This window comes from Haliotis asinina, chromosome 2 (assembly GCF_037392515.1).
Source record: "Haliotis asinina isolate JCU_RB_2024 chromosome 2, JCU_Hal_asi_v2, whole genome shotgun sequence".
NCBI classification, from domain to species: domain Eukaryota; kingdom Metazoa; phylum Mollusca; class Gastropoda; order Lepetellida; family Haliotidae; genus Haliotis; species Haliotis asinina.
The window spans coordinates 85,968,914-85,993,918 of NC_090281.1; the positions used below are offsets into that span (position 1 = coordinate 85,968,914).

A 25,005-nucleotide genomic window follows, 5' to 3' on the forward strand; every position below is an offset into this window, starting at 1 on the left:
AGTGGGTATGTTTTTTCTTGCGTCGCTTTCAGCCATATTCATGACATAGGACACAGAGAAATGGGCGTCATACCTGATACCAGTCTCGAGACTCGAACCATGTGTCGAGCATGAAGGGGGTAACCACTAGGCTACCGTGCTGTATGAGGTGGTCCTTTTATAAACGTATGTCATCACAGTGATGGAAAAAAATTGAACGGTTTTAAAGACATGCCTGTAACATGTACCTCGAGATTAAACCGGCCTTACTTAGAGAGTGAGTGAGCATGACTTTACGCAGCTTTTAGTATAAGCAAACGGACTTTACACCTGGACTCCATGCAGGGAAATGAACCCTAGTCTTTAGCGTGACGCGCGAACACTTTAACAACTAGGCTACCCCAACTCCGACGTCACAGGAGACACATGGCGCAGGTTTCTATATGAGGGACAGTGTGGTGGGCTTGTGGTTAATCACTTAACTAAAGTACGCGAAATGTCATATTTATTGTATGATCTTACGTGTTCATGTACTACCAAATACTTAATCTAAAAGTAGCTGGATAAGTGCATTCCCCTGTTATGTAGGTTGATAGGCATCATGGCGAGGACTGGTGACATTAGCAACCTATGTGTCTATTCACAGCGTTAACTGACAGGTCTAGCACTCGATATCTTTCATGTCCTGACCATGCAGTGCTGTAGGCGAAAAAAACCCTGGAATAAATACAGCTAATGTCACAGTATCTGAATCATATCATTCAGTCCTGTCTGTAATGCAAAAGTAATAAATGAAGCAAGTCTATATTCCCTTCAGGATTAGATGACAAATACATGTATGCTGCTGTTATTTTAGTCATTGTCTCTTGAGACAGTCATTATGTTCGTTACCGGACATGCATGCAAGATTCAACTTGAAAGGTGTTCACTTAGAACATTATATGAATATTCCAGACGTTTTGAGTCATTCAGAGCGCACCATAGGTCAAAAGAACATACATTTCGGGATTTTAGCGATTATTTTCAATTCTTTATTCAGTTTATTTATTTTTTTTTTGGTTCCTGTTCAACATGCATTTGATACACTTTTGCTAAATGGAGCATGAGAATGACTAGGAAACGTCCATTACAGGGCTGTGTGTATCACTCAGCAAAACACCTACCGTAATACCTCAAATGAATGCAAAAAGCGAATGCTCCGCTGCCGGTTAGGTCTGTAAGAGATCTCAAAACTGCCAGATTTGTGGATAACTACGACTTGAAATGACACTAAGTACCGGTAATGTGTCCTTACCAGTCACCCGTATATCAATAATGGTATACATTTAATGAATGCATTCCCTTGTGCTGTATTGTCCAGGCACCATATAAGTCGACTGAGCAGCATATATTCAAAGAGGTTTCAAGGCGCCGAATTAAAGACGGTGACATTTAAATATTGGTAGCATATATACTAGCAAGACTATATATTTTACAACTGCAAACGATCTGTTTTATATGTTCCTGGGCATATTTTGGAAGAGGCAGCCTGCTCATATATATTCCAGTACCAATTTGAATCCATAGCGAAGAACTGACTATCGAATATCGATCGATCATGGATAAACATCGGAGAAGTAAATTTGAATAAAAGAAAAACATGTCCAAAAGAACATACATCACAAAAACAGCGTCGTGAACACACTTCAGACTTTGACAAAGTATGTATCATCTGTATGTATGTAAATTAAAAGCATATTTCAACCCGAGAGTTTTAGTTAGATATCATCGATGAAACAATTTTAATCTCGATAATCTTTGATAGTTCTGTTCATCGACGATATTCCGATATTTCACATTTCCAGTGACTGATCTTTTAGCAGGCCCTACTATGGTCGGTAGAATTATTCTGCTTCGTGAGTGACTGGCTATATGGAGAAGTAGTCAAGGTATAAAATTACATACTGTCATTGTCAACTAACACGCAACTTAGCTTCTTTACCGGTTGAACGTTGACTAATCATTAGATAGGTCGACATGCCCGATTGGACTTCCAGCCTGGAGTCGGCAAGACCACACTGCAAACAAGGGAATTACACCGAGGAACATGTCTTAGTCGCCAAGTGGCGGTATGTCAACAAAGAGATAGGGTTGAAATTGGAAGTTTCAGAGGAATTCTTCAACAGAAATATTAAGTATGGCGCCAAGTGGGTTCATGCTGATGGTTTGGTGTGTGTTTATGTGGACGGGAGTGCTACAATCCATGACCTTCTCCCCATCGTCCAGCACCGAGGCAACGACCAGGAACATAACTGGTGACCAAACATCGGCCACGAATATGACCACAATGTTTTCGTCTGGAATTGAAACATCGGCCACGTATACGACTGCTGCGTCTTCCTCCTCAATTGAAACATCGAGCATTGATATGACCACAATGTTTTCGTCTGGAATTGAAACATCGGCCACGTATACGACTGCTGTGTCTTCTTCCGAAATTGAAACATCGAGCATTGATATGACCACAATGTTTTCGTCTGGAATTGAAACCTCGGCCACGTATACGACTGCTGTGTCTTTTTCCGAAATTGAAACATCGAGCATTGATATGACCACAATGTTTTCGTCTGGAATTGAAACCTCGGCCACGTATACGACTGCTGTGTCTTCTTCCGAAATTGAAACATCGAGCATTGATATGACCACAATGTTTTCGTCTGGAATTGAAACATCGGCCACGTATACGACTGCTGTGTCTTCTTCCGAAATTGAAACATCGAGCATTGATATGACCACAATGTTTTCGTCTGGAATTGAAACATCGGCCACGTATACGACTGCTGTGTCTTCTTCCGAAATTGAAACATCGAGCATTGATATGACCACAATGTTTTCGTCTGGAATTGAAACATCGGCCACGTATACGACTGATGTGTCTTCTTCTGGAATTGAAACATCGGCCACGTATACGACTGATGTGTCTTCTTCTGGAATTGAAACATCGAGCATTGAAATGACCACAATGTCTTCGTCTGGAATTGAAACATCGGCCACGTATACGACTGATGTGTTTTCTTCCGAAATTGAAACATCGGCCACGGATATGACTGTTGTGTCTTCTTCTGGAATTGAAACATCGGCCACGGATATGACTGGTGTGCCTTCTTCTGGAATTGAAACATCGGGCATTGATATGACCACAATGTCTTCGTCTGGAATTGAAACATCGGCCACGGATATGACAGATGTGTCTTCTTCTGGAATTGAAACATCGGACATTGATATGACTGTTGTGATTTCTTCTGGAATTGAAACATCGGACATTGATATGACTATTGTGACTTCTTCCGAAATTGAAACATCGGCCACGGATATGACTGTTGTGTCTTCTTCTGGAATTGAAACATCGGCCACGGATATGACTGGTGTGCCTTCTTCTGGAATTGAAACATCGAGCATTGATATGACCACAATGTCTTCGTCTGGAATTGAAACATCGGCCACGGATATGACAGATGTGTCTTCTTCTGGAATTGAAACATCGGACATTGATATGACTGTTGTGATTTCTTCTGGAATTGAAACATCGGCCACGGATATGACTATTGTGACTTCTTCTGGAATTGAAACATCGGGCATTGATATGACCACAATGTTTTCGTCTGGAATTGAAATATCGGCCACGTATACGACTGCTGTATCTTCTTCCGAAATTGAAACATCGGCCATTGATATGACTGCTCTGCCATCTTCCGCAATTCAAACATCGGCCACGGATATGATAGCTGACTCTTCTTCCGGACATCCATTTACAAAACTTACAGATACTTACCAAGTGTCGTCTGCACTGTCAGAATGGGACATGACTCTTGTGCAGACAGTTCTGGACACAGATGTAAGTGTATTTTCAAATATAAATTCAGCATCTGGAACCACAACTGAGATTGCCTCAACCGTGCCTTCCCTTACCTCGGATGCTGTTCGTCGATCCATCTCTGTCAGTCAGTCACCTGAACTCACATCCACCCATAATGCAACAATTGCTCCTACTCTGTATGCGCACTCATCAGCATCCCTCGACCCGAGCATGACTTTCCCTGTAGACATGAACGTCAATGGAAGCACCAGTCCTCTGACTTCATCGATCACGAACACGGAAATGGCGAATTTCACAGCTTTGAACTACACTGTGGATGTTTCAACCGTTACCTTACTTGCAACGTCAACGACATCTACAACACGGCCCTCAGTGAGTTTAACAGCAAAGCAGCAACGCCTTGCCATCTCTGTATCCATCTTTGCTGGCGGATCTATCATCCTCATAGCAATCGTTGCAGGGATACAGTATTGTCTTTTTAAGGCACGTTTGAAATCTGCTCCTGCTAGACCCAAAGGTCAACTGAGTAAAGACAGCTGGACTGAATTCGAAGACTTTCCAACTACGTCTATGTCTTATAACAAGCCACTAGGATATTAATAATAGAACATATCAAACTCAACATTTGATACTTGTGTCTTTTTTACTCGAATTACTACTTAGCATTGCTTCCATACAACCCTGTGAAAGGTGAAGGTAAGCATCGAGCGGTCACTGAGCTCTGGTAAATTTCAAATTAATCTTACATAATTTCACTAGCGTTCTTTCCAGTTTGTCTGTGATGCAGTGGTAGACACGATGCTGTTGTTGTGTTCAAAAATAGAATGCTATTGTAACGTATTAAAGTCACATGATACTGCAGGTCTTACAGCCGTTTAACATCGCTTGATGGCGTCCATCGGACCGCAGCCACCCAATGTACACTACAGTCATTCCTGCATTGTGTATGGCCATACGTTGTCAGACTCTAGCAGCGCTTTTGAGCAGCTGTGCTCAGCTGGTAAAAGAGCTATATAAATCTATAATTATGTTTTACAGATTAAGACAGATATGCAGCAGAGGGGGATCAGAGGTGATCCTGGCACAGTCAGGCCGGTAAGGCTCATCATCAAGTCAGTGCCCTCGCCCCCTTTACACGCAGTCCAGACAGCAAATGGGACTTCTCCCAGGAAACACTACCTAGTCGAACCCACCAAGAATTTTCCGGAGAATACGAAGGCTCCCCAACACTGCAGCCCTCTGCATTACCCAGATTGTCAGAAGGGCTGTGCTCTCGGTGGAGAACCCGGGCACTCTCCTGATCTGCGCCAAGAGATCAGGAAGTACCAAACCAAGGGCCTGACGACAGTGTACATGGGATGCAAGTGAGACATTTCAAAGGCGAGGTCATTATTATTATTACTATTTTTATATGTTCCCGAAAGAAACGTGTTTGCCCTGTCGATCATGAGGCTAACATTTATGGTTAGCATGAACTCGTCCTTTGTCAGGTTCTACCTCAATGACGTATCGATATGACAGTTAACATACTTATTCAATATTACATACGTTCAATGTTTGTCTAGTTGTATGGAATATACTGTTGATATGGGGTGCAGTGGATTAAGTGTTCGCTCTTTGTGCCAAGTCGAGGACCGAGTTCGATTACCCTTTTGTGTTAGGTTTGAAGTAGTCATACTCCTCGAATATTGTTAATATCTCACCAACTCTCTCAATCAGTTGTTATAATGGGGACAAACACGACTGTAAACATCTAGTTGCCTTACGCGTGAGAGAATTTGTCAAGCAAGTAATACACGGACTATATGTGTGAGTATATACCCTGGCTAGTATATTGTAGCAAGTAGAGTAGAACTTAACTAATAAAGAACAAATGAAAGCCTTAGCGTCCAACAGTTGTAATGAGAGTGTGAGGTTCGTTTCACGCCACCGTATTCCAGCAATATCACGGCGGGGGACACCACAAATGGGCCTCACATATTGTAACCACGTGGGGAATCGAACCCGGGTCTTCGACGTGACGAGAAAACCCTTTAACCACTAGACTACCCCACCACCCTTGATGTATTTAAGGCATGGTTTCCTGTTTTGTGTGAGTTCACATGAGTATATATGAACTGTATGAACCCAGTTGTCTTGTTTTCATCCTTCTCTTCGTATACACATGTATTCCACTCTTTTAGTGTCACCATCGATATGTGCTCTTTTACCCAGTCGTCCCACTTATATGAAAGACTTACTATAGAATTGATACACGTCACGACGGCGCATAGGTGTACGCTTGTCGGAATTATGGTATGCGTGATTTTGTGTGGTTGGTGACAGCGGAGGATCCAAAGTAACGTTAGACCTCTAATGTGTCAGGCCGTTGCCTGAACAATGCCAGGCATTCGTGATCAACCCGTGAACTATGGCGGCCGAGAAAGGACATGGAATTAATATCTCACCACAACACAATTGTTAAATCGTGGATTGTTACTTGTTTTAAACCCATAGGTAGAACATGTTTCCCTTAACTGCAAATTGTTTTATTCATGCCCTGTATGTTGCATGATCCAATACATGTCTTATTACAAAAGTGATTTTGTACTCGTTTAATCAATTCTTTGTGTAACATTTTTGATGATCTGAAGTAAAATAAATTCCTTTATAGTCCTTAAAGCTTTATTTATCTTATCCTACCTCTTCATGGCCATGCGTAGCAATATGTTCGCCAAGAAATGATCCGAGTCATGGTTACAAGGCAGAATATTTTGTCGTACATCAACCTGTCTGTGAATAAGCGAGTAACTTCATACCTACCAAATTTGAGGCTGCATATGATCGGGTACTTGTACTACTATGCAGGTAACATAGTTTAGAATGTTAGGAAGGTTTTTTCATCAAAACAAAACACAATTCTGGACAAAAAGAACTTGAACATGACAGCATATGCGCCACTGTTCCTGAAGGTTGAATCAACGTTTACTGGGTGCCAAGGGCGGGTTTAGTCTCTGAAACAAATACATGTTTAGTCTATAAATAGACTGGTGCTCAATATCTCATAAGATATAATCTTGATAGTAACAAACAAATCTGTCATAAATTGAAAACCGGCCCTAGGGAGACCAGAGGTTCAGACCCTGCATGGGAAAATCTGGACTTGCTTCATTGAGTGTTTCAGCATTGCAAGGTGGGCTAGGCTGTAGGGAAAATAATGTGGTTCGGGCACCGTGAAACAGTCTAAGACTACTCAATATACCTCCTGCAATTCTATGATATGTGAAAAGTCTTAGATTACCGGTTTCAAGTGAACAAAGTTTTATGGGATCCGTTTTGTCGTATTTTATGAATATTATTTAGTGTGATCAAGTGGGGTGGTTTCTACTAACATATCACGCAAGAGAGTAACCAGTTCATTGTAGTGTTCTGTAGGTTCTGTATAATGAAATACATAGAGCAGCCTCACAGTTTGCGCCCCCCCCCCCTTTTTTTTTTCTCTCTCTCTCTTTGTCTTAAACTCTCTCGCTCGCACCCTCTCTCTTATCAGCTGATCTTTCACTCTGGAGCCATGCTGGGGAGACACTTGTCCTGGGTGCCTTAAGCTAGCCCCAGACCGCGCAAGCTTTATTTCCAAACCCATGTGTCTTAAAGGAATCTCCCCATTACCTTAAGTATTTAGGAAAAGATCAACCTGTCACATGAGGAACGTTCTTTTATGTAGTAAATGTTCATTTCAGAGGTTACGTTGTATGTTGTTAGGCCATTTATTAAATGTTGTTATAACAGTCGACCCAAAATTTCGGCCAAACCCTCAGTTTTTCAACATTAGAGAAAATGCAACTTTAACTCTCAAAATGTACCTAAATGTTTTACCCTTCTATCTTTTAAATTTCTCTAGGAGAAAAGGTGTACATTTTCACAGAACTCAAGTACATAAAATTCAATAAAATATAAATATGTATTTTATTTGAAAAGGGGATGAGAAACAAGAATATTTTATTATGTGGCCTTACCCGGGTAGCTGCCAATTTGGAATGATTAACGTCGAAGAGGTGTTAGGTCATTGCTGGGGTGGTGTTCCTCTACAGTTACCCGGAAGTGGCTCACTACGATCTTATCAAGACAAACATACGAACATGTGCGTGTACTGTTAAAGATAATGCACTGAATGCCTTTGAAACTGACGTATGATTCATGTCCAGTTAAACGAGTTGATTTCAAATTAAAAACACACGCACATTGTTAAATCCGGATGACCACACAATAACATACTGGCACACACACTAACTGCACACGCAGTCAAACTGTGAAATGCAGACGCAAACGAACACGCCCAGAGTGTAAAACGCTTAACCTCTAAATACATATAAACTGACGGGCAAAAGAAACTATACCAAATGTCGGATTCCAATATTTTAACTGAATTTTGTTTCTAGATTACATAAACATATCACAAGAACACAACACATAACAATTTGAGCACAAGTGAAAATGCACTGGTTCCTGCGAAAATCAGTTTTAATGATGAAAAATGTAATGCACGAGCACCGCATGATTGAAATGGTAATAGGTATAAAAGCCCTGAAATCAGCATTCCAAGACCATAAACAAGAAGATTACTTCAGCTGACATGCCGAGATTAACTGCAGAACAGCGCGAGAGGGCGATTGGTATGCTCAAACTAGGGGGCCAGGCATGCTCATGTTTCAAGAATTTTTGGTTGCATTCGAACAACAATAACAAGGCTGCAGACAAGACTGAGGCAAACAGGTACCACTGCTAACAGGCCAATGAACGGCAGGCCACGAGTTATCACCGATAATGAAGACAGCTACCTCAGGCCCCCCTAAGTAATTGAAGGAATTACAGCAAATTTGAAGGAATTGCATCGCAAATGTAAACAAACGCAGCCCACTCGCGAAACAATTGCAGCGATATCGGTAATTTAGCGGTAATAACAGAAACACATCGGCCCTATCGGAAGCAATGTGGGTAATACTGGAAACACGCTCGGCCATCTTCGGAGATTTTCCGGTCGCGAGCGGAAACTCACGCAGCAAAACATGGTGTCGTTGGAAGAAGCACCCGTCTCGATCGGTGAGTTTTGTTTTTAGTTGCTACTATTACATTTTTATACTTATCCATCTTTGACCACCCGTGTTGAATGCGTTTAGGTATGAGGTGTTGTCTTACGAACCCGCGCTAGATATAACATCATTTTTTTTTGTAAAATGTGTTTAAACTTGTCAATTGCACTTCATAGCAAGAAAAATTAAACTCTTAAATCTTAAACTTCTTCATGGCGCACGTTCATGATGTTCGTAATCATCGGCACGACTTCGATGTTCAGATGTAACCAATCTCCAGGGGCATGACTTGTGACGCTCTCCTAGAGTGACTATCTTTTCCTAAAAACATAAGCTATTGCCCCGACAACACCTCATACCTAAACGCATTCAACACGGGTGGTCAAAGATGGATAAGTATAAAAATGTAATAGTAGCAACTAAAAACAAAACTCACCGAGACGGGTGCAATTCCTTCAAATTTGCTGTAATTCCTTCAATTACTTAGGGGGGGGCTGTACCTGCGTTTATTGCATCTTCGTATTCGCTTCATCACTGCGACGTCATCAGCAGCAACATTGTTGGATCATGTGGTCAGTCGAAGAACAGTTATCAGACGACTGAAACATTATGGTATTCCTGCTTATCGACCATTCCGTTGGGTGACCTTGACCCCTCGTCATAGACATGACAGACTGAGGTGGGTCCGCACTGTGCAGCATATTAATTGTCAGAACCCGAATTCTGTTTACTGATGAAAGACGTTATTCCGTGCAGATAGTCAGGTTCGAGTCTACCGTCGTAGAGGTGATGAGAGAACAGCACCCTGCTGAATTCAAGAGACGATTCCTTTAGGTGAAGGGAATGTTATGGTCTTGGGAGAAGGATGTAGAGAATTGACGACACAGCTGGTAGTTGTCGATGCAAACTTAAGAGCCCAGTGTTACATGGATTCAGTTTTGCGTCCTGTTGTGCTGCTATTCGTACAGCAACATCGGCGAGTCATGTTTCAGCAAGATGACACCGGGGCCCGTGTTGCCAGGATTGTACAGAACTTTCTCCAGCATAATAACGTAAATGTTCTGCCATGGTCAGTTCGACCTCCAGACCTCTCGCCGATTGAACACTTGTGGGATACCCTACACAGACAAATTCCTTCACGTAACCCACCATCTGCAAATCGTCAAGACTTGGTAAATGCATTGATAGTGGAGTGGCAGGCCATTGGAAACAACGTTATGTGGCGATTGATTAACTCTGTTAGACGTCGTGTTCAAGCATGCATCGATACATATGGAGGACATACCCGTTGCTGACATCGAATTGTGTCTGATAATAACTCCTCTGATCATTTCAACAACCTCCAATAATTTCATTAACAAACAGTAAATTTAGAAATCACACCTTCTCCATTTAAACTACTGTACATATCTAATGTCAACCCCAAATGCTGTAAATGTTATGAATATCCATTGACAAATGATTGGTTGAACAATGAATTGCATAACGTTTGACATTTCTTCTTGTTATATTTTCCCAGAGACAAATTTGTTTTGGCATACTTTCTTTTCCCCGTCAGTTTATATTTTTATGGGTTAAAAAATGAACTCCCTTAAACCGAAAAGGAACCCCGGTGTGATTGGTGATTCAGAACTTGAATCTAGACTTGCTTGCTTTAGAACTGCTGGAGGGTATATTAGTAAGGAAATTAAAGTGGTTCTGGGACCGTGAAACAGACTATGGTGGTGGTGGTGGTGGTGGTGGTGGGGGTCCCTTCACAGGCCGAAACACACGCATGCCGTCAGCTGATTTGCTGAAGCATTGGCATTCATGTACTGGGTTAATGTAAAACTGACAAAAGAAGTTATGTCACACAAAACTAGGTGTTTATTATTGATTCTTATACTTCTCAGATGAAGGAAGCAGCCATGACCAATCTTCAGGATGGCTATTGGAATGATCAAGTTTTTGACTAGACGTAACAGCTGACTGGACCATTAGAAGATCAAGATTCTGACTTGAAGTAACTGATAAACAGTAAAAATAAACAGAGAAAAGGTGCTTGTACACGAATAAAGAGCTTACACATATATTTGTTATTTGTTTAAAATTATCTGTGTATGTGTAATGAACATCAGGTTTTGTCTGATACACTGATAACTTCTTTTCTCACTTTTACACTTTGATATCAAATAATACAAATGTCATGAGTATTGAAAAATAATAAAATAATGTATGGCCATTTTGACTTTTTGGTATGTCCATTTTAACTAGGGGTTTGTGGCCATTTTGACTTTTCTGTCGTCATTTTGACTGGAAAGTTTTGTGGCCATTCTGACTAGGACCACTGGGTTTCACGTATTACGAGAAACTGATTTAAACAGTTTCAAGACAAGTCACACAATATGACACAACCATCCACACTGTCCTTTGTATCCAGTCCCCCAATAAGTGTATTGGGCATGGAGGATGTATTCTTAAAAAACGGATTTTCTGTATATGCGATCCAGGGATGTGTGTGTTTGTGTCTGCGTGCGTGCGTGCGTGTGTGTGTATTTGTATGTGAGTGCTGGGGTGCGCACCCTCTTTTGTTAAATGACTATTGAAACTCGAGTGAAAATGAATTCTCCATGGTAGTTATCTCAGTTCTGGTCGCTATGTATGTGTGTGTGTGTGTGTGTGTGTGTGTGTGTGTGTGTGTGTGTGTGTGTGTGTGTGTGTGTGTGTGTGTGTGTGTGTGTGTGTGTGTGTGTGTTTGTTTGTGTGTGTGTGTGCGCGTGCGCGCGTGCGTGCGTGTGTGTGTGTGTGTGAGAGAGAGAGAGAGAGAGAGAGAGAGGAGCCACTGGAGAAGATGGTCGTGGAAGTGTTTGTGCGGTGGGGGTGATTACAGGGGGGTTCACATATTTTGTTCTGTAATGTTAAATAGGGGTTGGGTGAGAATTGGAAACATAAAATCTATATGTTTGCGTTAGAAAAATAAATATATATATACAGCCATGTTCGTTTGTACCTTGCGCACACTTTTATCAATAATACAAGGGCATATAACTCTAGTGACAGGAAGTTGAAATCCGTCATCAAGCGCGCACTGTTAATCTTCAAATATGTCGTTGTTTTCCAATCCCACACAAGCATTCGGCACTAATCCCGCAACAACTGCTACCACGGGTTTTTCATTTGGTGGAGCGGTGACGACATCGGCTCCAGCATTTGGTGGTTTCGGCAGTACTGCTACAACAGCAGCATCCACGGGCTTTTCAGGTTTCGGGACAGGCACTCAAGCAACCCTGGGGCAAACCACAGGGTTTTTCGGGGGTGCAGCAACGACTACAGCAACGACAGGTTTCAGTGGTTTCGGAACTAACCCTGGAACATCCACCACAGGTACCAATGATGCAACAATATCATACTGTAGCTAACACCTGTCTAAAATCCGTCGTAGTATCTGATTGAGAGTGTCCTCGTGTTTCGGGTTTTCGGATCCTGGCATAATGTAAACTCGGGAGAGGGTTACCTAAGTTGGATAACTTGTTCCTAATCCCTTTCTTCACTGAATAAAATATGTTTAAAACAAAAAAAAATGTAAACTCTGTCATTTTCCGGATTTACGCGGTTGCCACACATAAAAGTGTGACGTAAGATTTCGTGTTTGTAAACAAGAAGTCGTCTACTTCTTCCTGCTGTCACGATTCGGAAATAACAAACTTCAGGGTTTTTATCCAAAGTTTTCCAGCAAACGTATATTTACTCATCTGCACTAATGCAAAAGCATCAAGACGAAATTACACCCTAGCAAATAGTTTTCATTCATGACATCACCGATCTGCCGTGTATTTGTACATGGCCCCAGAAGGCGGGGTGTTGTCTGGGAAAAATAACCTTGGAAGCCAATTTCAGATTCAGTTCTCATAACCTTACAACAAATTTTCATGAAAAGTTACTAAGTAAAAACAGAATGACTTTATGATAAAATCAAATGGTTTTAATTAATGAATAATGAATATATGGCTTGCAGTGAATTCATAGGCCAGACTGGTTCGTAGACGTGGAAATCCGGTGGATTCGTAGACGAATTGAGCAGTGGATTGGTAGACGTTAGTAAATGATGTTAGTAAATGTTAGTTTGGTATTATTATTAATTCTGACATTAGTGCAAACGAAAAGTGTTTGAGTTTGGTGAAATAAAACAATATATTAGGTAATTATGATCGGTGTTAAAAAAAACATGATGAGAGGCGCGCAAATAGTATAATAATCTCTGAGTTTTCTGAAATAAATACCAAACCACACAATAGGTACCTATGATCAACATTCAACTACGGAAACAAGTAGCAGTGGAGAAGAAGGATAGAGTGTGATGGTCACCGACAAATAATTAACAACACACCTGAGTATACACACACTATTTCACAATCAAAACAACTCACTACTTCCTATTCCCACAGAACTGATCAACATTCAACGACTAAGACACAAGCCCAGAAGTAGCACTGGAGAAGGTGGGTGGGTCACTGCCAAAGTAATTAACAAAACGCAATCAAAACAACTCACTAGTTCCTAATTAACATTCACAACAACTAAGTGCAACCGAATGGCTTTAATGAGTAAACAGCGAAAACTGTTTAACTATTTCATTGTTTTCTTATTTGCGGATAACAAAACTAAAGCATATTCACAATATATAAGCCTAGTGGTTTATCAAAATTAATATGCTTGCAGAATAATATTATTCAATTATTTGTACACGTTTACGAAATCACCGTCTACGAAACAGTCTGGGTTATGAAATCACCGCGTCTACGAACTGGTTCAGTCTATGAAAACACCGTCTCCCGAACATACGCTTTTGTTTATTCAGTAAATGTCTCCAAAGGCTTGTAGAATATTATTTTAATTTTCATTCACGATTACTGGAACTTTAACTTGTTTAAATGAATCTGTTTAATGGAAAGAGACAAAAGTAGACAAATTCTGAACATTTCCCTGACTAAAACCTTCTTATAAGCATTATGAGACATGAACTTCAATACTACATCAGTATCAGCTTTTGGTGTAAACTATTCACCATACTGTTTGTCCGGATTTTAGCTATCACAAATATTGGTGTCTTTGTGCGCAACTGACTTTGATACTGTCTTGTGGATGGCAGCTTTGTCTGGCTATGATAGCGATTTGTCAAATGCTGAAATGTACGTTTTTATGAACATTTTATGTTGATGAAGGTTTGTATAGTTGTTGATTTTCATGTGCCTTGTTAATTCCACATACCATGCCTAAATGTGTTAGGTGCGCGAATATTGATTACGCCAGGTGACTCTCTAGAGCATCTGTTTGCTTGATTATCACACGAACACGTTGAAAATTATGTCACTAATGTATGAAACTTATTAAAGACAACTCTAAGTAAAACACAAGCCAACATCAGTATATTTGAAATGCCTGTCATTATGGCAAGAGTAACATTGGTCATAATTGCACAATGAAGATTCAGATAAATGCCAGTCATAAAATGCTTCCTGTCCAGGAAAAGATGACTTCCGCCTGTATCTTCTTAAATTTCAGTCAAGTCAAATCATCACCTGAATATATAGATGCTCCTCAACTGATAACAATGAGTTTTTAACATGTTTCTTTAATTTTATTGTAACATATTGAAACACATATCCATCTTATAAAAACGGCACTCTATGAGCGCTATTCTCAATGTTTAAACTTAGGGGGAATATGGGTGGAAGTCTTTCCCAAAACTTTTGCATAATCATTATAAAAAAAAACGTTTCAGGTTTTTCTGGATTTGGGGGAACGGCAACAACAACTACTACTGCTTCAGGTAAGGTTGAAAGTAATAGATTTCTAGATATGCTTAGGACCACAGTAATCGTGTGATGTGTATAACACTCTAAGTTAAAAGTTATAACAGCAAAGTTATGTGAAAATAGTTCAGTGAACTGTGAATGCAGCAGAGGCTTTTCACATATCATTTCTTTATCTCTATTTTATATGAAAACATTCTCATACTTTTTGTGCTACAGAAAAATAGAGCAATGTCTTTTGATGAAGTGACAGTGTCCTAGAGTGTGGGCTTATGTCTGAACCTTAATAACTAATCTATTGGAGGATCTGAACCTCTTCATCTATACCTTCTACACACAAAAACAAAACCATAGTGATGGTATTCAGACCATTGACGATCCAGGGTAGAATAGGTATTCAGCAACCCATGCTTGTCACAAGAGGCGTCTAACTTGATTGGGTGGTCAGGCTCGCTGTTCTGGTTCGCACGTCATCAGGTCCCAATTGCGCATATTGATGGTCGTGCTGTTGATCACTGGATTGTCTATAGATGGAATATTGCTGAGTGTAGTGTAAAACTAAACTCCCCCACCCCTTACTAGTGATGGCATTCGCCTTGGCTACAGGATTTTTCATGAGCATTGACTTTGACAGGCTTTACAGGATTTGGTGGATTTGGAACCACGTCAGGCTTTGGTGCTGGAACAGGAACCACTGCTGGCTTTGGAGCACCAACAGGAACAACAGGGACCTCCACAGGATTTGGGGGGTTTGGCACCACAGGATTTGGTGGTGCCACAACTGGACAAACTGGCTTTGGAGCAGGATTGTTTGCAGGTGCAGTGTCAGATTTATTCAAAGTCCTTGAGGGGAGGTGGTGGAAAATGGGAAGTGGTGTGTGTCAAAAGGGTTAGTGTCCATGTTGAACAGTGGCATAATAATTAACATATCCGTGGATACCAGCTTTAGTGAGGACTAAAGCAGGCAGCAGGACACACATGCATGCACATTGTTGTTTTGCTGTAATCATTGTCATACGCTTGTACCCGATGCTGACTCTGTTTCATTGATCCTTCCAGGGGGACAGCAACCTCAGCAGCAACAGCAACAACCTGGTGCAGCTGACCTCACCAACATGGCCATGGCAGTGTCTCTACCTCAGATCTATGGCGATGAGAGAGATGCCATTATTGCCAAATGGAACCAGCTACAGGCCTGCTGGGGAAATGGGAAGGGTTACTACAGTCAGAATGGCATGGTGGAGTTCAAGGCAGATAATCCCTTCTGTAGATTCAAGGTACAGTTTTATGAATTCATAAAAAATGTATCCATATCTTTTGGATGTGTTAATATCGTTTATCATCCAAAACTCTGTTCCACAAGAGATATTGCTTGTGTCACAATGTGTGAGATGAAACAATATCCACGAGGAGATATCATTTTGACAGTAGATTTTATACAGTTCCTTGACAATGCTATGACGCCATGAACGTGATGGTGTCACAATGCCATGAAATTGCTGCACTGCAAGCCTAGTGGTAGAACTGTGTTCAGAGATGTACATTTTTCATTGGAAACTAATGAAGAGTGAATTTTGATGACAAACTTAATCTCACCATGTCTGCTGATATGAAATATATCAGAACTTGTCGAAAGTAAAAATGTCCTCGACAAGTCTCAGATATTTGTAACTTTATCAACTTGTGTTGATATAATTGATTGACACTCGGATGAGAATCTCTATATGTCACAGCTTGATTGATTGATGGAATAATCAGTCAATCAGTTGATCTCATTGCATCAGTGATTATCAAAGATCTCTGGCTGGAGAATTTTCAGTATTCTTAGATAAAGAATGTCAAATCAAACTTTGGAAAGCATGTTCCTTAATGTTATGTTTCTTAGATCAGTTAATACAATGAAATAATTAATACAATTAATACAGTTCCTAGAGTATAAAACTGCAATGTAATCAACATCTGATACAGCAAGTATCCTTTGTGTAATGTGATGATTGTGTCCAGTTATGGCCCACATGAGTTTTGTGATGGTGTTTTACTGTTCATGATTACAGTTAATTATTGTTTTATTACTTTGCTCCAGTTATTGATATGCATATTATGAGAAATAACCTGCACTGGAGATTTTCATGATTGGATCAACAAAATGATTGATCATTGATTAATGATTGTTCATTATGTTAGCCCAGGCAATATGATACAAGACTCTTACTGGTCATATGCAGACACGTGAGCCAATCAGGGAGCTCCTTGAGCTCTATGCTTATGTGCTTGCCTTTATTACAAGATGTGGACTTACATGGCCTGAGATGAATACACGTGTGTGATATATGTGTTGCAAGAGTGAAATTCACATTGAAAACATTATAAATACTTACTGGCTTACAAATTACAGATATGAAGATATATATTAACCAGTCATGATCGATCAGAGGTATTATGATGAATTCCTTGATAACTATTTTCTACCGATCAATCATCAAACAAACTGATTATTCGGAACACCACTACTGTATATGCCTGCTGAAATAAATGATGGAAAAATTGGATTTGTTTCACACTTTGCAGAGATTGTTACAAGTTTGAAATTTCACCTTTAACGTCCTCTCACATACCTTGCTATATACTGCATATGTTTGGTTTCCAAGGCGATAGGTTACCATGTGATACCAAGTGGAAGGAACGAGGATGGGTTGGTGGCGCTCATGTTGAAGAAGAAGCAGACTGAGGTGACAGCAGCTCAACAACAAATTGTTGACACCCTGCACAAGATGTTAGGCAGTAAACCCACACTTTCTGTTTGTGTGGAAGGCATCAGACCACTCCCAGAGGACAGGTCAGGCCATGTTTTGTTTACAGCACCTCCTTTTGCAGCTTTTTGCTAAATTCAGTTCTGAAAATACTTCATATATTTCTGAAGTAGGTAACCATGGCAATCCTCTCCTATATATAATTTTCCCCAAGCGGTAATTCTTAATCATGGCCGAAAATACATAGCGATGTTTGCTTCATATTTTTAATTAGACCACCTGCAGATCATTTTTGTCAGCCCCTTACTTTGAAGAAGAGAGCCATAATAACATATCTTCACCAGTGCCAACTCAGTGTTCATGAATGTCGTTTCAAAGTAACAGGACGTTGTGTCCTGAAAGTTTCAGGTGGTTGTCTGACCAACTGACATAGAATACAATTATACACACATTTCTTATAATTGGCATTGAAATTATCAACAAACATCAGATTTATAAACAGTAAACATGTTTAATGTGTTACATATAACAACTTCAGTCAAAGTCATTGTGAAATGTACAGACATGTTGCAGACTTCCATTGGACCTTCGGTCTATCGGGTTGTAAACTTCCACTGGAGCATCGGTGAATCTGTCTGAGGGTCCGATGCTATTCATAAACGCTGCCAACTATATCTATTTCCCTCTCTAAAGCTTTGCTGCCATACTGTACAGTCAGCCATGGACAGATATTGTAATATAATAATTCCCTGTCAGTGATGTATATGGTTCAATATCATTCAGGCCAGGAGCAGTGATCATATAGGTTCAATATCATTCAGGCCACCTGTTCATACCAATCTTCCCTTGCAGGACAGAGTTGGTGATTTATGTACTGGAGCGTCCGCCCACAGGGCCTGCTAGACGGGTAGGGGCATCTGACCTATTCACATTCATGAATCAGGCAGGTTCCAAGAACACACTGGTCACCCAGCTGACTGTTGAGAACATTGTGCCCAAGATGGGCTGGTCGAGTGAACAGTTGAAGGAGTACCTTGATAAACCTCCAGCTGGTAAGTGGACTTTATTCCTACTCTGGTTTGGGGCATGTAGATGGGGGCTGGGGTGATGCTGTAAGAAGTAGGGCACTTCCTCTCTGACTTAACCGTCTTGATGATATGGACAATATGTACTCCCCTTGATGCAACACTTACCTATACACGTGGTTGTTTTATGAGGCTTAAGACATGGTTATATTGTGTATGTCTAGTAATGTTTATCTTGAAGTTATTTTGTCATTGATTGAAGCCAGGGAATGACCAGTAAAGATACAGCCAAGGTTGATCTTCAGTAACCCTTGCTCGTCATAAAAGGTGACTAACGGGATCGGGTGGTCAGGCTTGTCTATTTGGTTGATATGTCATTCCAGTTGCGTAGATTGATGCTCATACTGTTGATCAGTGTCTTGTTTAGTCCAGACTATTTACAGACCCCCACCACATAGCTAAAATATTGCTGAGTGTGACGTTACACAAACAAACCAACTAGTCCTCCCACCTCAAACATTCCATGATGTGACTCGAATTCCATTCTAACTCTCTCACTTAGCTGTGTGATTCCTTCAGGTATTGACCCTGTACTGTGGCAACAGGCCAAGTTGGACAACCCAGATCCAACCAGACTCATCCCTGTCCCCATGATTGGCTTCAAGGAGGTCCAGCGCCGACTACAACACCAGCAGGAACAGACACGTCTACATCAACAACGTCTCGATGTGAGTACAGCTGTGTCATGTATACATGGTATAAATTAATATCAGCTCTTGGTGGTCACTAGCATTACATAAAGATCACAGAACATCTTTTTTTTACATCAATCAGAATGTCTTGTATCAGATTACAAAAGGGATTCCTAAAGTGTTATCTAATAGCTAATTGCTAGCTATGGTCATTCTGTAGAATGTTGATGGGCTGTATAGCTGAAAGCTGAGCTAAATATCCCTTATTTTTCTTATCCTGACTCATGCCTATTATGATTGTCTCCTTCTTTTATGAGAAGATAGTGGAACATTTGAATCCCTTGCAGTTCTCTTTGAAGAGGAGGTTAAAAGTACACACACTTGCATATTTTCCTGACAAAACAGTCACACGACCAACCCTGTACTATTTTCTACTGATCAAGCATCGATCAAACTCATTAATCTGAACACCACTAGTATGAGTGCCTGCTGAAATAAATGGGGGAAATCTCTGATTTCTTTCACACGTGGCAGAGATTGGTGCAAGTTTGAAAGTTACTTATCCCTTGCAGTTCCCTTTGAGGAAGAGGTTAAAAGTACACGCACCCATGAGTTGCCTGCCTTGCATATTTTCCCCGGCAAGACAGTCACATGACCAACCATGTGCCCTATTTCTCACTTACATAGGCTAAAAGTTTGAAACTGAAGAGAAATTCCATATCTGGAGGGATGCTCTTGTTTACAATAATGGCCATGGAGAATTTAGTACTTTTCACATTTTCTTTCAAGGACATTATGACTCTAATTTCAAAGTATTGGCTGTAATGGAAATCATCAGTTTGGAACTAGAACTGTAAAGCTTAAAAAATCTACTTACTGATTTAAGTATGAAGATCCGCGGTAGAACAGGTCCTCAGCAACCCATGTTAGCCATAAAAGGTGACAATGCATGTTATAACAGGTGACTGTCAGGATCAAGTGGTCAGGCGCTCAGTTGGTTGCCATGCCATTGGTTCCCAATTGCGCAGATCGATGCTCATGTTGTTGATCACTGGATTGTCTGGTCCAGACTCAATTATTTACAGACTGCTGCCATATAGCTAGAATATTGCTGAGTGTGGCGTAAAACTAAACTCACTCTCTCTCTCACCCAGTTATTGGTCACCAAAGTCCATGATATTTCATTCTCCCATTACCATAATATGATGTGCCCAATATCATTGTAGTGGTAGCAGAGATCTGAATTATATGTGACTGTTTGGGGGATTGTATGTCCTCCTTTCTGTTCATTACTTAGACAATGAAGTGAAAATTAGAAGTGGAGTAACGGACTTATACCATATGATTTTTCTGAGAAGCTATACCCTATGGATAGAAGACAAACAATGTGTGTTTTGTTGTCCTGTTGCTTCAGGTGATGTCTGGTGATTTGACGGACCTGCAGAACAAACACAGCAACATGCTAGCTCGGCAGGAGGAGTACAAGAGAAAACACTTGGAGCTGGGTCACCGACTATTACAGGTGGGCAGTGAGGGATGAGGGTGTACCTGTATGGCAGGGTGTGATGTAGGGGTTAGGAAACAAACCTACTGCTTGACAACTATTAGATGAGCCACTACCTAACAAATGACCCCAGTTTGCATACATTGGAACGTCCTCCAGAACATTCCATTTGAAACAAGAGTGAAACAGGTTGTCTAAATATTGAAACATATTCAGTTTCCTTGTGCGAACTGGACGTGTGTTAAAGAGAAGCGGCATTGAGTTCACACCACGGTCAGCGAGTATTGCATGTGCTTAATCCGCGGTCTACCTCATGTACCTGTAGCAATCAAGTGTATTTGCCTACATTGCCTGCCGAGCCTACTTGTCACAAATGTGTTTACTGCGCAGACTCACTTAGTACGTGTCAAGCAGTAAGTGGTGGTGATTTGGTGTACGTGGATTTTAGAGTATGATCACAATTTTTGCAGTGGCTGTTTGTTTGAGGTTGTTTGTGTCAGAGCAGGTGCTCTTTACAGGCTTGTGTCATAACCTCTCTACAGGCTTCTGTCACAGGGAATGTTTGTTCCAGTTGTGAGTGTCATGGATGGTGATTGTTACAGGCTTGTGCCACTTAGGGTATTGTTGTTACAGGCTTGCATCATACACAGTGATTGCTACAGGTTTGTGTGTGTATGGAGGGTGATCGTTACAGGTTTGTGTGTGTTTGGAGGGTGATTGTTACAGGTTTCTTCGTGTCGTGACAGGTGATAGTAAAGCAGGAGATCTACCGGAAGATGGGGTATGCCATCCAGGCTGAAGAAGAGCATCTCAAGGTACAGCTTGACGTCTTGCAAACTGAGCTCAACCACCCAACACAGTTTAAGGTCAGTATACATTAGGACTAAGTGCACATCCTATCACAGATGTCTGGACTTACCTCACATATCAACAAAACATGCTTCAGTTGCAATGCTGGTTAAAGCATTCACTCATCATGCCAAAGACCCCGGTTTGTTTCCACTCATGGGTCCATGTGAAGCCCATTCCTAGTGACATTCCACCGTGGTGCGGTTAGAATATTGCTAAAAACGGTGTAAAATTATGCTTGTTCATTTCTTCAAGTGCTTGAGTGGCATTGGTGGCTCAGTTCTTGAATGCAGTTGGCTGTGCAGTGTTGTCTCCCTTTGCTATGTTGGAATTCGTGATAGTTTATTTGAAGTCAAGGTTCCCCTGTATTGCTGGAACCAAACTTGCACTCTAGCGTGTGATCCAAGTGGTAAACATCAAACTTGCATTGCTAAAGTTAAGCTTTGGGCTTTCATTCCTCAACAACTGAATAGACTGACCTGTGTTGTCTTGAATGTGCGGCTTTGCCACAAAACCGCGGAGAGCTTGACAGTAATGTTTCCCTGTTATCTCCAGGGTCGACTCAATGAACTGATGTCACAGATCCGGATGCAGAACCACGTGTCATCTCAGCGACAGGAGTCATCATTTCAGATGGACACAGACCTACAGTCAGAGATCAAACAGGTACTGCACATCATGAACCAGTGTATGAAATAGCGTCTGCCCTGTGGCCTGCTGCTTGCTAGTTACATGGCGGGTGTACAACTTTATTTCATAGCTGGCAGTGTGCACCAGAACATTTTCCAAAAGTATATATTTGACCATGTCATTGACTACTGGAAATTTTTCGAAAATAATTTACAATTGTGGTATCTAGATCATGTCTGTATAATTCATGATCAATCAAACTTTAACTTCCACAGATCAACCTACCCATTACTACTAAATGTGACTGGTCTAGAGAATGCTTTCAGCCGATTAATATTGTCATTCTTTTCATGGGTTTAATAAATTTGCTTTTGCACCTGTATAAGTTTACCTCACTACAAGTATAATTCAGTAATTACTTTCTTTTAACACTGTATCTCAATTTCCTATATTTATTACTGGGCTGGTTACATGTTAACAGGGCCGGCGACATTTTAGTTATCAGCCCTGTGGGCTCCCTGTCTTTCTGAAGGAGTTTCATACAGTGCAGGAACTGTTTATTGTTTGTTATTTTCAAGGAGATAGGCAAAATTTGTATTAATTGTGATGTTGGAGAACTGTTATTAACCTAGGAAGTGTTTGGCACTTATATTCATTTTTGCTTTTTGTTTCGTTGTGAAAATTGTGCCCTGCTAAATGGTGATGTAGGCTTTAGGTGGCCTGCTTCGTTGGAACCATGTCTTTTTTAGACTTGTCAACAAAATGTCAACATGGTCATCTGTTAAATGTACTAACACAAAGTCAAGTGGAAGAATGATTAGTTTTAACGTTTTTTGTAAAATATTGGTACCTGTGTCAATAGTCTGAAACATTACTTTATGTTGTTTGTTCCAGCTATTGAAGCAACAACAAGATGGCCTCAATCATCTGATTCAAATCTTGAAAGATGATGCCTCCGACCTTCACCTTATAGAATCATCACTGGCAGATACCATACAGACACGGAGGTGATGTCACATCTCAGTCACACCAATAGGAGGACATATATGTTGCTGTTTGTGGTGTCTCTGCAGATGCTGCACAATTTGATTCACAGATGGGAGAAAAACATTGTCCTCATCATATCCTTCATGACTCGCATGCTGTAACTTGTCCAGGAGAAGAGTATTTGTTTGATCTGCAACAAAACAACGTTCATGACACTACAGGATCAGTTCACACTGCTCTGAGTGTGAGGTGCAATGATCAGTATTATATATCTTGCATGTTGGGGTGTGGTTGTTGCCACTGTGGTAAACTCCTGAGACTTCTGTTTAGGATTTCCTCCTTCATGATGACATGCCATAGTGTTACTGAAATACTGTTTAAGTCAGGTCATCAAAACTCACTCATGTGCAGCATCGTGCTGTATGAACCATTGTCAACATCCAACAGCTTTCTTGTTTTCCTGTAAATGTGGGGCGTTGGGGTAGTCAAGTGCTTATAGCAGTCAAAGACCCGGGTTTGATTCCCCAGAATGGCTACAATGTGGTAGGCCCATTTTTGGGGTTCCCTGTTGTGATAATGCTGAAAACAGCAGCATAAAACCATGCTCAGTCACTCCCATAAACAAATAGTTCAAGACAACTGGTGCTGAAAGCTCTCTTGCACAAGTCAACCAAACTTTATCAGATTGTTCGTGGAATACCACTGTCTGAACTTATTGATACTTAATGGCAGGAAAATACAGTAAAGCTTAACATGATTAAATCAGAGGAAAGAAATGATGATACTTCATGTGTCTGTGGGTAACCAAACTGTCATACCACTGGCTTGTCACAATGGAAACCATGGCTCACTGACAGTGTGTGAAACATATACCTGCTGCACTCTCACCTTTGATATTGCTAGAATATACTGGAGACCCAGTCAATATAACTTCCATTGTTCACAGAGGATTACTTCAAAGAAATTACTTTCTCCTAACATAACAATATCATGCCAGCAGGAATTATTCATAAGAGGCCAATTATTGATGCACATTATGGTTATATAAAAGACTGTCAAATAGTTTGCATCCATGGGCAAGTAACACTTGGTGTTGTTACAGTTCCATGTTTTGGAATCAAAATGTCCATAAATATGTATGTGTATAACTGTAAGCTGTAAATAAAGTCATCCTTTGTAAACTTGTTTGGTTTCATTATCTGAACTGGATTGTAATTGTGATAGACCATTGGTTGGTAACCACACTGGTGGTAACAGGTGACTGAAGGATGGATCTTGATAAGGCTTGCTGACCTTTGGTGCATGTCATGATATCCCAGTTCTGTAGATTGATGCTCATGATGTCTTTCACTTGATTGTCTGGTCCAAACTTCATTATTCACATATGGTAAGATATTTGAATACTGAAGATTGGGATTAAACAGTTCTACCATGACTTTAGTAAGTACTGGATTGTGATTGGTTAATTAAAGTCGCGTTATATAATCACCTTTTCTACCTCTGATCTCAGTATTTTTATTAAAAAACCCATTAGTATGATAATGGTAGCGTGGAGATAAACATGGTGTGTTGGTAAATCAGTGGTATATAACAAAATAAACATAGCTCTAATTTGTGTATTTAAAACCTCTCTCAAGGCATTCGATTTTGAAGCGATTATAATTTAGTTTTAAACCTATGATTTTCCAACACAATATATTTATCTCCTATACAGAACTTGCCCAAATGGACACAGGTCACTACTTCACTGTATAACAGCACGCTGTATTCAGGGATGATGGAGATTCACAGCGTATACAATTGTTTGTTTAAGCACAGGCAAACTGTAGCGCAAGTGAGGTTGCGCAGCGTAGAGAATATGACCAGTTTTCA

The 25,005-nt window shown here is 40.6% G+C and overlaps 2 protein-coding genes across 2 annotated transcripts; both read left to right on the plus strand.

Annotated features, from left to right (window-relative positions):
* Positions 1-2,155: 2,155 nt before the first annotated feature.
* Positions 2,156-4,435, plus strand: LOC137272066 (mucin-21-like). Its single transcript, XM_067804434.1, has one exon. It carries the CDS (start codon positions 2,156-2,158, stop codon positions 4,433-4,435), a length of 2,280 nt encoding a protein of 759 aa, XP_067660535.1.
* Positions 4,436-11,911: 7,476 nt separating this feature from the next.
* LOC137274501 (nucleoporin p54-like) lies at positions 11,912-24,314 on the plus strand. The gene is made up of 11 exons (XM_067807721.1): positions 11,912-12,267; positions 14,666-14,713; positions 15,331-15,513; positions 15,756-15,973; positions 17,345-17,532; positions 18,299-18,498; positions 19,051-19,199; positions 20,578-20,685; positions 21,414-21,533; positions 22,072-22,182; positions 23,041-24,314. The coding sequence occupies exons 1-11, from the start codon at positions 11,988-11,990 to the stop codon at positions 23,155-23,157; spliced, it is 1,722 nt and encodes a 573-aa protein (XP_067663822.1). The 5' UTR covers positions 11,912-11,987; the 3' UTR covers positions 23,158-24,314.
* The last annotated feature ends 691 nt before the right edge of the window (positions 24,315-25,005 follow it).

Coding starts and splice junctions, on each gene's coding strand:
- LOC137272066 (XM_067804434.1), top strand. CDS start 2,156: ATGGCGCCAAGTGGGTTCATGCTGATGGTTTGGTGTGTGTTTATGTGG.
- LOC137274501 (XM_067807721.1), top strand. CDS start 11,988: ATGTCGTTGTTTTCCAATCCCACACAAGCATTCGGCACTAATCCCGCA. Junction 12,268..14,665: donor CCCTGGAACATCCACCACAG/GTACCAATGATG, acceptor AAAACGTTTCAG/GTTTTTCTGGATTTGGGGGA. Junction 21,534..22,071: donor ACCACCCAACACAGTTTAAG/GTCAGTATACAT, acceptor TGTTATCTCCAG/GGTCGACTCAATGAACTGAT.